Source organism: Vanellus vanellus (assembly GCF_965231255.1).
Source record: "Vanellus vanellus genome assembly, chromosome: Z".
NCBI classification, from domain to species: Eukaryota; Metazoa; Chordata; class Aves; order Charadriiformes; family Charadriidae; genus Vanellus; species Vanellus vanellus.
The window spans coordinates 847140-860644 of NC_138908.1; the positions used below are offsets into that span (position 1 = coordinate 847140).

At 40.8% G+C, this 13505-nt stretch overlaps 1 protein-coding gene across 1 annotated transcript in view; it reads left to right on the top strand.

Annotated features, from left to right (window-relative positions):
- Positions 1-12615, top strand: part of PCSK1 (proprotein convertase subtilisin/kexin type 1) — a gene marked incomplete at both ends in the record, with an annotated part of 29905 nt that extends 17290 nt beyond the window's left edge. Inside the window, 6 exons of the mRNA XM_082497039.1 lie at positions 1062-1162; positions 2129-2362; positions 3871-4028; positions 6052-6185; positions 8029-8190; positions 12253-12615. Of these exons, the coding sequence (XP_082353165.1) occupies positions 1062-1162; positions 2129-2362; positions 3871-4028; positions 6052-6185; positions 8029-8190; positions 12253-12615 (1152 nt within the window). The remainder of the gene's footprint in view (positions 1-1061; positions 1163-2128; positions 2363-3870; positions 4029-6051; positions 6186-8028; positions 8191-12252) is intronic.
- Positions 12616-13505: the final 890 nt, after the last annotated feature.

The following is a 13505-nucleotide window of genomic DNA, read 5'->3' on the forward strand; positions in this document are numbered from 1 at the left end:
GTGCTTTTGCCTTGAGAGACTGAAGGATTTGTAGTCCAAAAGGTGATTGTATTCCTGGAACACCTACTATAAAGCAATGGCTAAACAAAATCATTGTGTCTATGCAGTAAAATCAGCATGCTGAATTTGTCTCCTGTTTGTGTATGACAGAGGTCTCTCTGCCTGAAGTTTGATATGGTCCCATTCTTCAGAAGGGGCAGATGAAGAGAGATTTAGAGTAAAAGGAAAAAGAGCCCATGAAGTTAGTGTACCATATGAGTCAGTACCTCTGATACACCTCGTTAGCTTTTGTAAGATTGACAGCCCCTGAGTTCCCACTTACGACAGGAACAATAGTACTTTCAAACCTGTAAAAGGTACTCAGCCAGCAGGCAGAGCAGTCTGTGTGCCTTCATTAACTGTGCAAGAAATAACTTGTACTGAAGAAAATTGCTGTGATAAAATAATGTTGAAGTACCTATAATTTCTGTTCAGCCCTGGTGGATGCTAATTTTGCAATGAACTACATTGATGGGGATTAAAACAATGTCTTTCCAAGTTAGCCAGGAGATCAGTCCTTCCTGAGTGCCTTCTCCTTATAGCTGAGATGTAGATACATGGGCAGATGAGTTTGGTATTTAATTTCCAAATAAAGCACGTGTTTCATTGCAAATTATAGTTCTTCTGCTGAAGAGGGAGCAGAACACCAATACTAATCCTATGAGTAATTTTCTAGCAAGCAGTAATTTTAAATGTTCTAGGCCCAACACAATGATCTGTTTTTATGATTCACCAGTAAGCTTGAAACACTTATTGTGAAACCTTAGAATAAAATAAGATAGTCAGTGTGGGAGTATTTTGTTCCAACACAAAGCGTTTTGATACAAAAATTATAGTTGAAGTAAAAAGAGTGGATTGAAATATGAACAGATTTAAACATCCATCACTTTTTCTGCTGGTGGGGAATGTATTAATGTGCACCAGGTAAAGGATACATGGTTATATTTGTGAGTGTGGCTATGACTGTATTTACAACTGTTTATTCATGCAGTCTTTTTTTTTGTTTGTTTGTTTTCTGTCAGACAAGTGCTGATCTTCACAACGAATGTACAGAGACTCACACTGGGACCTCTGCATCTGCACCACTGGCAGCAGGAATTTTTGCTCTAGCGCTGGAAACAAAGTAAGATGTCACATAATTACCTTTGAAACTCCTCTCTCTCAGCCACCCCACCATCTTCCCCAAAATGTTGTCTATTTGAAAGTGGCACCATCTCATCCTGCAGCTCCACTTTTTGTCAGTCAGACTTGCTCAGCCTGATGACAAAAATAAGAAGCTACTTGCCTCAACACCTTCCTAGCAAAGCAGAACCAACGTTAAGTAAAACATGACGACTGAGGAATTTTAGTTCATTTTGTGCATTGGCACCAATTGTTTACTGAGTTCAGGTCAATTGCACTTAAAAGCATTGAGGCTGCACACGTATCAAGAGAAGATAATTTGAAGACAGTAGATTGCAGGAGTTTAAATGAAGTCTTGAGTCAATTTACAGAACCTTTTCTGGCAGTGATGAGACATAAAATAGAAGGTACCCAAGACTGACTGTCAGACCAAGCAGGGAGCAGTCAGGTTCAGATCCTGTAGGGCTGGTATCCAGCATGTGTGACTTAGAGAGGGTGAAAAAGAACAGGACAGGACAGAACAATGGCTTTTTCACAGAAAGCACTTCAGGCATTAGTACTTGAATGGTGGCGGTTCAGCTCTGTGTTCTATTGCACACTCCTTTGATGACATAAGCCAAGATACTTAGGGCCATAAAGTTAATCACAGATAGAATCAAATACCTGGTGAATTTGTAAAGACCAGGTCCCATAAAGGCTGGTGGGAAATACTAGTTTTGCTAGGTAACTTTAAATGCCTGAAAATTTTGAAGGATCGGACTCTAGTCTTGGTAGATACCTCTTCTTCATTTACACAGAAACCTTGTCTACCTGGAGAAGTATTGTGAGGATAAGTGTGTGACATGCTCTATATTCTAAAATAATGGGATGCCATATACATTCAAAGCATGTTTTGGTGCAGACTAATAATTGAGAGAGGAATGATAGATAGCCCTGAAACAATTAACCAGGAACATTTTCTCAACAGCCCTAATCTAACATGGAGGGATATGCAGCACTTGGTAGTGTGGACCTCAGAATATGATCCACTGGCTGGAAATCCAGGATGGAAAAAGAATGGAGCGGGACTGATGGTCAACAGCCGATTTGGGTTTGGACTACTCAATGCCAATGCGTTGGTAGAGTTAGCTGATCCCAAGAGATGGAAAGGTGTACCAGAAAAGAGAGAGTGTATTGTCAAAGACAAAAGCTTTGAACCAAGGTAAGAATTTGCATTAGCAGTAACTAAGCCTATGTCTATCTTAGTAGAACCTGAAGGATAGTATTCTGCACAGGTTGCTCTGAACAAGAGTCAGAGATTTCTTTTCATTCATTTGTTTTTGCCTTACTGTATTCCCCAGGGACAGGCAAGAAGCGCTTGCTTGCTTTTTTTAGTGCAAGACTGATGGAAATTACTAGCATGAAGCCTTAACAAAGAATAAGATTATGTCTGCCTGTGCAGCCAGTGTATGGATGGATGATACTGTGAGACTGAACCCAATCAGATAAGATAAGAACGTTTAGACCGCTATCAGAAGATGAATAAAAAGATAGCAAGGTCTTCTGGGGTTTTTTTAAGAAAAAGCATCTGTAATCAGTCTTAGTAATTCTTCTCCTGTGACAGGCGTAGTATATGTTGAAATCAAGGTGATATATTGAGCTTTAGTAACATCTATAGGACATCTCTTATAAAACACAAGTGTCTCAAAGGCTCACTGAAAGACTTAGCAGCCACGTTCACAATTGCTCCCAGCATAGTGAGCCTAAACTGAGCTCAACATAGAGGTAAGTTATAATTAGTCACTAAGGTGGTTAATCAATAAAGATATCTAGACCATTTTTGCCTCCACTTGTTCACTTATGGATTTGTTGTCTAGAAAAAATACAGTTATTTCAAAGATCGAAATTACACTGTGTGAATGCACCAAAAATCTGTCTGTACAAACATAGTACGGTGGTTTGGAGTGTCACTGCTTGGTAACCTTATTATTTATGCTATTTTACTATCAATTTGGTTTTATGAGCTGTTTCCTTTCCAGAGAGTGCTGATCCAGTACTGATGTATATATTTTTGCTGTTTATGTATTTTTATTGCAGCTCTCTATGTTCCATTATAGAAATAAAGATCCCAAGATTCTCAGTTTAGCATTATTTATGTGGAGATTTAGATACCCCATTCTCATTAGAAGTAATGGAAATCGTGCAGAGAAAGCTATGCACGGTAGCTCTCTGTACAGAGGATGTATGGAAGAGGTTGGCTTTTTTTCTTGACATGTCATTGAATACAAAGGGTTAAAACCACTGTGCCTGCTGCAATATTTTAACTCCATGATAACAGCTCTTTTGGATATTTGAACGAGGGAACCGAGTGTAAGTCTGATATAGTCCTGTGATGTAGCTGACAGCAAAGACTTTTTTTTAGCCTCTGTGGAACAACAAAGTGTTGACAGAAACTCTTGATTATCAAACTTGCCTTCTTGCTTTCAGGGTGTGTTACACAAGTCTGTCTTATGCAGTGCCTATCTCTTGGTCCACTTCAGTATTATCCAGAACTTCCCATGTTTTTTACTGGAGCATTCAAAAAAATAATGAATGTAGGTTTTGTCTTTACTTTGTCTTTACTTTCTCATAATTCTGAAAAGGGTGTTAAGTGTGTCATTTGCATTTCATGTAATGATCCTGAATCAAAAGTTTCTGTGAGTAATCAAAGAACTCCTGTAATTTTGCCAGATTATTAAAGGCAAATGAGGAAGTCATCATTGAAATTCCCACAAAAGCCTGCGAGGGTCAAGAAAACTCCATTGCATCTCTGGAGCATGTGCAGCTTGAGGCAACGATTGAGTATTCCCGTAGAGGTGATCTTCATGTCACTCTGGTGTCTCCATCAGGTACAGGAAGCAAAGACATGCTTTGTTTGTGTTGCTGTAGTGTGTAATGTATTTCATTAAAAAACACCTCTGTGTTCTCCTGTGGTTTAAAAAGAGCTAAATATATCATTAGACAAATCTAGTCACCTCCAACAGGTGAGTGTGAGGATAAAGCATGCTGGGGACTAGACAACTGCTTCTCTGAAACCTCTTCCAGCCTTCATGTGTGCCGAGTTATTTTTGTGAGAAGAGGTTTGAAAATTCTACTTCAGAAAATGAAGGCTTCGTTTCTCATATGTTTTCGTTCGGGCAACAGGACCCATAAAAACTGAGAGTTCATGGCAGACAACAAATTATAGTTCAGTAGTGCTTATCAGCCTCACAAACGTTTAACAAACTAATGGAAAACAGAGTGTCTGACTCCTGAGATTTCATGTAACTGTGTCTCCCCGTTGGTGTATTTAAAACCACAGTGTCTGTGTTAGGCACCTTATTACAACTCTACCAAATGTGCTAGAATGTGGCAAGCTATCCTGACAATGCCCTGAATTAACACCATAAGGAGAAGAAAAAAGAAAGGAGAATGAGTATAAACAACTTTGTGGAGAGTAAACAACTTTTAGAGAGTAGAGAGTAAGATCTGCTAGATCAACTGATATTATTAGAAAAAACAGACAGGCTTTCAGGTATGAATTTAAACATCAGGCTAGTCTAATTTACTGATATTAAAGGCCAATACAGTAATCCACAGATAATAAACCAGTAGAGCCTTGTTCATATAATTATTGCAGGACCTCACTAGAGATCAGGGTTAAGATGCTGTACGTACAGTATATTTCCAAACCGTACATTGGCTGGGATTCCTTTTAGGCCTAACCTTAATACTTCCTTTTCTGAGTTTATCTTTTGTCTTATGGGAGCAATGTTTCTGTGAGGTGTTTTACCCTTGACTCTTGGTGGTATTTTCAAATTTAATTCTGTCTCAGATAAGTTTTAGTTTGGGAGTAAATATATGGACTGTCTCTAGGTACATCGTGGAGATGGCAGCAACAGTACCTCTCATTATACTGTTACACAGATATTTCCCTCGCAAGACATTGTTCTACTGCTAATATGTAGGAAGCATGGCTTCATCTTAGAAAAACACCCATTTTTGAAAGTCTGACGACAGTAATGTGTTCGTCATCTTTGTATGTGTTTCTGTGGGTTTAGCCGAAGATGCAATAGTCAAGTGCTGCTGCCTCCACTGTTGTATCACGTTGCTATCATGGTTAAACTGTTCTTTTCTTCAGTTCTTGCTGTTTTTCCGCTTTCCTGCAGAACAGTACTACCAGATGTGTGTCATTCTTTTTCTATATTTATAGTGTTACCTTTAAATATATTTATAGCTTGTGATCAGGCTCCCTGGGGTTTCTCTGTTCCTTATTATGTAAATATAGCTCCCTTGCTCTCTCCTTATATGCAAACAAGCACAACAAATTTCCTACTGTGCAGTAGAATCTCTTCTGCTGCAGAAATACTTTGCAAAGTGCAGCATTTTTGTAATAATAATAACAATGCAAATGCTTTTCACCCTGTTGGAGTTCCAGGCTGTAACAATTTACATCCATTTACCAAAAAAAATATAAAAAATACAGTGATGAATGCAGGATAAGGCTTTGGTTTCACAATACTGTGTGAGCTGGTTTGTCTTCAAAACTTCCACCTGAGAAGTTTCCTGAACTGTTCATCAGTGGAAAATACTGGTTATACCTGACCCGTTTCTTATGCTTCTGTATGTGCATCCACTACTTTTTTGTGGTAGAGACTGAGCACTAAGCAAGATGTACCTTTTTAGTGTGACCCCATGTAATAGTTGTTATACTCTTAAATACTGTGGTGAAAATAATTAAAGTAACCACTGATCAGAAATAGCACGTTTCCAGTTCCACAAGCCACTGTTAAATAGTGCATTTTTCAGGTTACCTATGCACTAGATATAGTGTGCAAGCTTAAGAGCGGGCATGTATGAACAGTCACTAATGTTGATCTTGCACTAACACAGGGACCAACACTGTCTTACTGGCTGAGAGAGAGAGAGATAAATCTCCCAATGGCTTTAAGAACTGGGACTTCATGTCTGTTCACACATGGGGAGAGAATCCAACAGGCACCTGGGTTTTAAGAATTACTGATGTGGTAAGTATGTCTGCATGTTAACTAGTTATGTTTGGGAGCTAACACAGATAAAATGATCACTAACCACAGCCAAGTATGTTGAATGGTGAGTCTTCTCATTAAGCAAGCTACAACAAGAGTTTATTTACACTAAATATCCATCTGGATTAAAGATTAAAGAAAAAAGATAGGGTCATATTTTCTCGTTCTTTACATAAACGCAAAGGAGCATCCTCATTTCACTGACATGTACCTGTCAAAAAATTTTCATGCCTATGTTTTTCACACATTATATGTCACTGAAAGAAATCACTTAATGTAATTTCCTGTGATTCATGGAGTGAAATACATAATTGAATTAACATATGATTAACTGAAAATTAGTTTTTTCTGCAGAAAAGAACACAGGACAGATCTAGTTTTCTTCTCCTCCTTCTTCTAGTTGATTCATTAACTCAAAACCTTTTGAATTAATGAATTTCTGGTGACCTCAGAGAGCTGTTCTGATGTATACCTTTCCCTAACTTCTTTCTTAGAATAATTACGTCTGAACAATGTTTAAGGATTAAAGCCAAGAAACCCACAGATAAGAAATAAATAAGTTTACTAAAACCACCTGGGGATATGGATTACAACGGCGAGACACCAGAATAAAGCTGCTTGATAGGCAACTGAAAAATCATTGTCTTCAAACAGAGAGTGATCAGGTGCACTCATCTCTGGAGAGTTTCAGTGAAGTTGTCTGTTAATAGGCTTGTCATTAGGGGTCAGATCCTGCCAGAAACTGAATGCTTCCTATCAGACACTGAGCCTCCAACCCCTATTGGCCTGAAACTGTAAACAGGAGGATAACGCCGAGTACTAAGCAGATGGACACGGCAGTAGAAGTAAATATTATTATCAGCAGTACAGTGTTAATACTGCAGGCTTATAGATAACCCCATGGTTACAGATACCCTGCTCTTTGTAATTAATAGAACGCATTTTTTGGAACAAAGCTAAGAAAAGCATTTTGTTTGTAATTATCTCTCATATTCCATTCTCAAGTGAGAGGTTCCCGAAACTTAACATAAACTAAGGGTTTTCTATTTCAAGACATAATGCACTCTTTCTCAGCTTGTAGGGTTTTGTGATTCCTGAAATAAGTTTTCACATTAAAGACCCTAACTAAAATCACAGATTCCCATTCAGAGTTACTCATAATTTAATTGTCATGTAAGTTGTGTATGTAAACTTTGGTATAAACTTCTACTTGAAAAGAAGAGTTTCAGCAGCTATCTTCAGTCACTAAATGACTGAGGAAAAATTCTGAAAGAAGCTTTGGTAAAATAAAGTTTCAGTGTTCTCTGTACTTGTCTCTTCCACTTTCTACTGTTTAAATACTGCTGCCAGAACTAATGGACAAAGCATTTGTTGCTCACTTCCACAAGCGGTTTTTCAGATTGCTATTGTACACCACTACAGAATATTATTCCAAATTACTATTCCAATGGTAATTTTTGTGAGGAAATTGCCAGGGAATGAATGGCTTAGTGAGCACGTACTAATAACACAAAGTATTACTTCAGTAATTCTTAGCATTCTGTGTTATGACAAAATTTTGTTGATGCTTACATGATTAATTAATAATTATGTTGCATCAAAATGTGAATATTTGGAGCACTTAAGCCACTGTGCTAAATCCTACTTTCTGATATATCGTGTCTCTAATGTATCAGTCTTGTGGTGCTTATAAATCATTGTCTAAATTTAGATATTGAAAGTCATATGATTTATTTTAGTCACTTCTGTCTACTTTACGGTCAAGTGTCTTGCTTCCTCTTATGTCCTGAGAACCTACGCTAATCCGATGCTTGTCTTTTAGTCCAGAAGAATACAAAATGAAGGAAGGATTGTAAATTGGAAATTGATTTTGCATGGCACTGCCACCCAGCCTGAACATATGAAGCAGCCACGTGTATATACATCCTACAATGCTGTGCAAAATGACAGAAGAGGAGTGGAGAAGATGGCGGACTTTGTAGAGGTGGTGTTACATTAATTTTTTTCCTTATGCATTTTTCAATTTAGAATAAAATGATATTTTTTCCGAGTAAGAAGACACATATTCATTCCGTATTCATTTCATCTAGCCCCTGACAACTTTTGAGCTGTGTCTTGTAATTTTATCCGTGTCAACAAGTGATATTTTTATTAGTCTGTGTTTTCATATGATAACATCTAAGGGTTTTGGGATGGTAAAAGGATATTGCTACTAAAGCAGTGAACTCAATATCTAATGCAGCTGGGTGGTACAAGGAGGGAGGAAGACACCTCTGGCAGACACACTAAACTTATGTAATTCTTGTGAGAAGCGTCGCACCCAAAAGAAGCTTTGCCTGCTGGAGTGCTTCCAGGGAGCTTGGAAGGAAATTGTAGAGAGGTGGAGGTCGATCTCTTCTCGCTAGTAGCAAGCAATAGGATAAGAGAAAATGGCCTCAAGTTACACCAGGGTAGGTTTAGGATGGATATTAGGAAAAAGTTCTTCACAGAAAGGGTTGTTAAGCATTGGAACGGGCTGCCCAGGGAAGTAGTGGAGTCGCCATCCCTGGAGGTATTTAAAAGATGGGTAGACATGGTGCTTAGGAACATGGTTTAGTGGTGGTTTTGGCAGTGTTAGGTTGATGGTTGGACTTGATGATCTTAAAGGTCCCTTCCGACCTAGACAATTCTGTGATTATATGATTCAAAGTTAGTAACAAAAGACATGACAAAAGTCAGGGACTCACTGATTCATAAGGTTTGGTTAGGTGGATCTGTTGCTGCTAGCTCCTTTGTCACCCCTTCTTTACCTTTCACATAGAGTGCTCTGAACATTCTGCAGGTTTCTGAGAGTGACAGTGGGTTTCTGGATGCACAGGGTGGTACTATTGTACATTTACACAATGCTTGATTATGTCCACATCTTCAGAATATTTCATCACATCGCATCACATCAATTTGTCTCCCATTAAGAAATTAGGATGCCACAGAATCATAGAATGCTTAGAGTTGGAAGGGACCTTAAAGATCATCTAGTTCCAACCTGACCTTGAACACCTCCAGGGATGGGGAAGCTACAGCTTCTCTGGGCAACCTGGGCCGGGGGCTCACCACCTTCGCAGGAAAGAATTTCTTCCTAATACCTAATCTAAATCTGCCCTCTTTCAGCCTAAATCCTTTCTCCCTCGTCCCATTGCTTCACTCCCTGACCCAGAGTCCCTCCCCAGCTCTCCTGGAGCCCCTTTAGGCACTGGATGGGGCTCTAAGGTCTCCCTGGAGCCTTCTCTTCTCCAGGCTGACCCCCCCAACTCTCTCAGCCTATCCTCATAGAATAGGCACTCCAGCCCTCTGATCATCGTCATAGAATCGTAGCATGGTTTAGGTTGGAAGGGACCTTGAAGATCATCAAATTCCAAACCCCTGCCATAGGCAGGGACACCTCCCACTAGACCAGGTTGCCCAAAGCCACATCTAGCTTGGCCTTGAACACCTCCAGGGATGGGGCCTCAACAACCTCTCTGGGCAACCTGTTCCAGTGCCTTACCACCCTCAAAGTGAAAAACTTCTTCCTAATGTTCAATCTAAACCTGCCCTCGTCCAGTTTAAAGCTATTCCCCCTTGTCCTATCGCTACATGCCCGAGTAAAAAGTCCTTCCGCAGCTCTCCTTTAGGCTCCCTTTAGGGACTGGAAGGCCGCAACAAGATCTCCCCGGAGCCTTCTCTTCTCCAGGCTGAACACCCCCAACTCTCTCAGCGTCTCCTCATAGGAGAGGTGCTTCAGCCCTCGGATCATCCTTGTGGCTCCCCTCTGGATGCGCTCCAGCAGGTCCATGTCATTCTTATGTTGGGGACTCCAGAGCTGGATGCAGTACTCCAGGTGGGGTCTCATGAGAATGGAGTAGAGGAGCAGAATCACCTCCCTTAACCTGCTGGACATGCTTCTTGTGATGCAGCCCAGGTTGATTTTCTGGGCCACCAGTGCACCTTGCTGGCTTTTGTTGAGCTTCTCATCCACCAGCACCTGCAAGTCCTTCTTCTCAGGGCTGCTCTCCAGCCATTCCCCACCGAGCCTGTATTTGTGCTTGGGATTGTGGACTTCATGAGGTTCCCACGGGTCCACCTCTCCAGCCTGTCCAGGTCCCTCTGGATGGCATCCTACCCCTGCAGTGTATTGACCGCACACATATTGGTATCGTTGGCAAACTTGCTGAGGGCACACTGAATCCCACTGTCCAGGTCGCCGGCAAAGATGTTAAACGGCACCGATCCCAGTACTGACCCCTGAGGAACAGCACTTGTCACTGGTCTTCACTTGGACATCAAGCCATTGACTGCAACTCTTTGAGCCAATTCCTTATCCACCAAGTGGTCCATCGGTCAGATTCATGTCTCTCCAATTTAGAGACCAGTATGTTGTGTGGTACGGTGCCAAATGCTTTGCACAAGTCCAGGTAGTCGATGAAGTATAGAGAGGTTAACCTTCCTCAGCCAGGCTATGAAGGAGAAAACTGAGGGAGACATGATTATGGTCTTTATATGCATTAAATAAATGTCCACAGGTGTGGCAGTCATCTGCAAGAAAATAAATTTGAAGAAAGTAAAAGTGGATTCAGGAGGTACTACGGGAGAAGATTGGTGGACATAGTGAAAAACAGATAAAGCTAAAATTAGTGTTGAGTTAGAAAGACAATCCTAGTGTAAATGATGAAGCTATGCAGCCACCTGCTACTGTGTCAGCATGGGAGGTATAATAGACACTGCTGAAACAAGATCCTGCCTCTCACTGACTTCTCTGTACGTCTGTACCTGGTATTAGTCTTCCAAAGCTTCCAAGATACATGCCATTGTGTCATGGTTTAGGCCAAAATCCACTACTGGGGACCTGAGGGACCCTAGATGGGACCGACAGATGCTCCCCTCTACCCCTCTACAAAGAGAGAGGCAGAGGAGGAAAAAGAGACTTAAGAGTTTAGAAGGAACTAAACTACTTTAATGAAATATTAATAATAAAATAAAAAGAAATAATGAAATATATATAGAAAACCGTATCAAGCTCCCAAGATGACAGTCACGTCACCGGCTGGCACTGGGGCAGTCCCAGGCTGGACTCAGTGACGGACGGGAACTGCATTCTGGACCTGGATTCAGAATCGGGATCACAGGCAGATGAACAGAGTCCTCCTCAGACGTCGGCCATTGAAGGAAGAGCCCGTGACCCTTTGATCCCTCAGCTTTTATACTGAGCATGAGTCAGATGGGATGGAATACCCTGTTGGTCAGTTTTGGGTCGCATGTCCTGTCCGCTCCTCCCTCCAGGTGGGACCCCACTGTGCTTTTCCGCTTCCGACCCTCCAACGGGGCAAATAACAAAGCTGGTTGGCCGTGGGGGTTATAGCAATAAGTATAAGCAAGAGCCTCTCTGCATCCCATGCCTGGGCATCAGCTGTAAACAATTGGCCTTATCACTCTGAGAGAGTGAACACTGTCTGCACAATATGCAGTTAATTTCAGTAGTCAGAAGAGGCCCAGCTAAGAAGCGAAGTTACTGAACAAAATTGGTTCTGTTTTATCTCAAACCAGGACACATGGTCACCTGATAGCCATACTTCACTGTCTTTTCTCAGGTGAGAGCATGTACAGAGAAGGTTGTATGGAAGCACTGGTTCAGTCCTTTTCACAAGGGTATGTGGCACAATCAGAGCTGCCATCGCCACTACCTTTACTTCCTTCAGCTAGACTGCTGAGGAGCTTTCTCCTGTAGTACAATGAGATATCTCTTAGGACTGGGAGAAATCCTGCTATATAATGATATGTTGTATCCTGCCCATGTGGAATCTGAATTGATAACTTCCTACGTTGTGGGGGCATTTGATATTTTATACAAGATAGTCCTTTTGATAATCTGTTTTGGTATATAATGGTCTGGTTCTTTTCTAGACACTAGTGGCTGTTAAATGAAAAAATAGCATCTGCCCACACATAGATGGAAATCACTGATCAGAGCATATCTTAATCCAGACAGCTTTTCATTGATACCTGACCTTTTTTGCACTAATCTGTATTCTAGGACCATACCACACAGGAGAACCTGAGTGAAAAACCCAAACTCACAGAAGGTACCAGTAGTAGCAGTGACAAAGCAGAAGATAAAATCCCATCAGAGGCTATGCTACACTTACTGCGAAGTGCTTTTAGCAGACAGATGGCTCAGAAGCGACTGCCAAAGAAGACGGCAAGTGAGAAGTCAAATATTCCATATGAACACTTCTATCAAGCCCTCGAAAAGTTAAACAAGCCCTCCCAGTTAAGAGACTCAGAAGAAAATCTGTACAGTGACTACGTTGATCTTTTTTACAATGCCAAACCATACAAGCATAGAGATGATCGACTGCTGCAAGCCTTGGTTGATATTATAAATGAAGGAAACTAAACTGTAGGGTATGGCACTGAGTTGGAAATATTCATTCTTCCCACCCCACCTGTAGTTTTTTTTCCAGAAGTCTGTTGTATGCTCTAGTTGTGTGATTGCTGCTTTGATTGCTTCATATTTAATACAAATATCAAGGAAGGGAAAAAATGGGTGTGGGAGGATAAGGCAGTAAACCGATGCTTTTTAGTAATAGCTTTTTTCAAAGCCTTTCTTCATTATCATCAGAGTAGATTTGCCCCCTCAGGCATGAAAGGCAATAGTATTCCTCTGAAAACCCTAATGCTCTACTTCAAACAATTTTCACCTGACTTATTCTTCCACCCTATTCACTTAGTATGCAGTAGGATTCAAAACCTGAATTACCAAGCAGTTTTGAACCGAACTGCTAAAGCTACGGGGAGATACTCTCATCCCTGGATTTGTAATGAATATTGCAGTCTTTCTTATATTTGGCATTTATTCCAGATTTAACACTTGCAGCCAGTACTGCTTCTGTCATAGCTTTTTTTGTTCCTTCTCCAAACAGCAATGCTCCCTTACCGTTCTGTTCTGCCATAAAGGAGCAGCTGGGAAGCTGCAGTTGGATTGGACCATCAGCGAACACTGATGAAGTTATTAACAATTTAGACTACAGACAGACGGACACTAACATAAAAGAGCCCCAAATGAGGCATCTCAGACCATAGAATGGCGTTCTCATCATCTAACTTTTAACTACCTAAGTGAAATGCCTGAATTATGAGCCTAATCTTTCTAGGCTGAATGTAGTTAATGAAGACAGAGGCTCCTGTAGATAGCACTTCAGAGCACTTGGCTAGTCTTTACACTGGTTCTGAGTCATCCGATGGAGCACTGATCTATATGTATCAATTATGTGAGCTTTGGAGGAC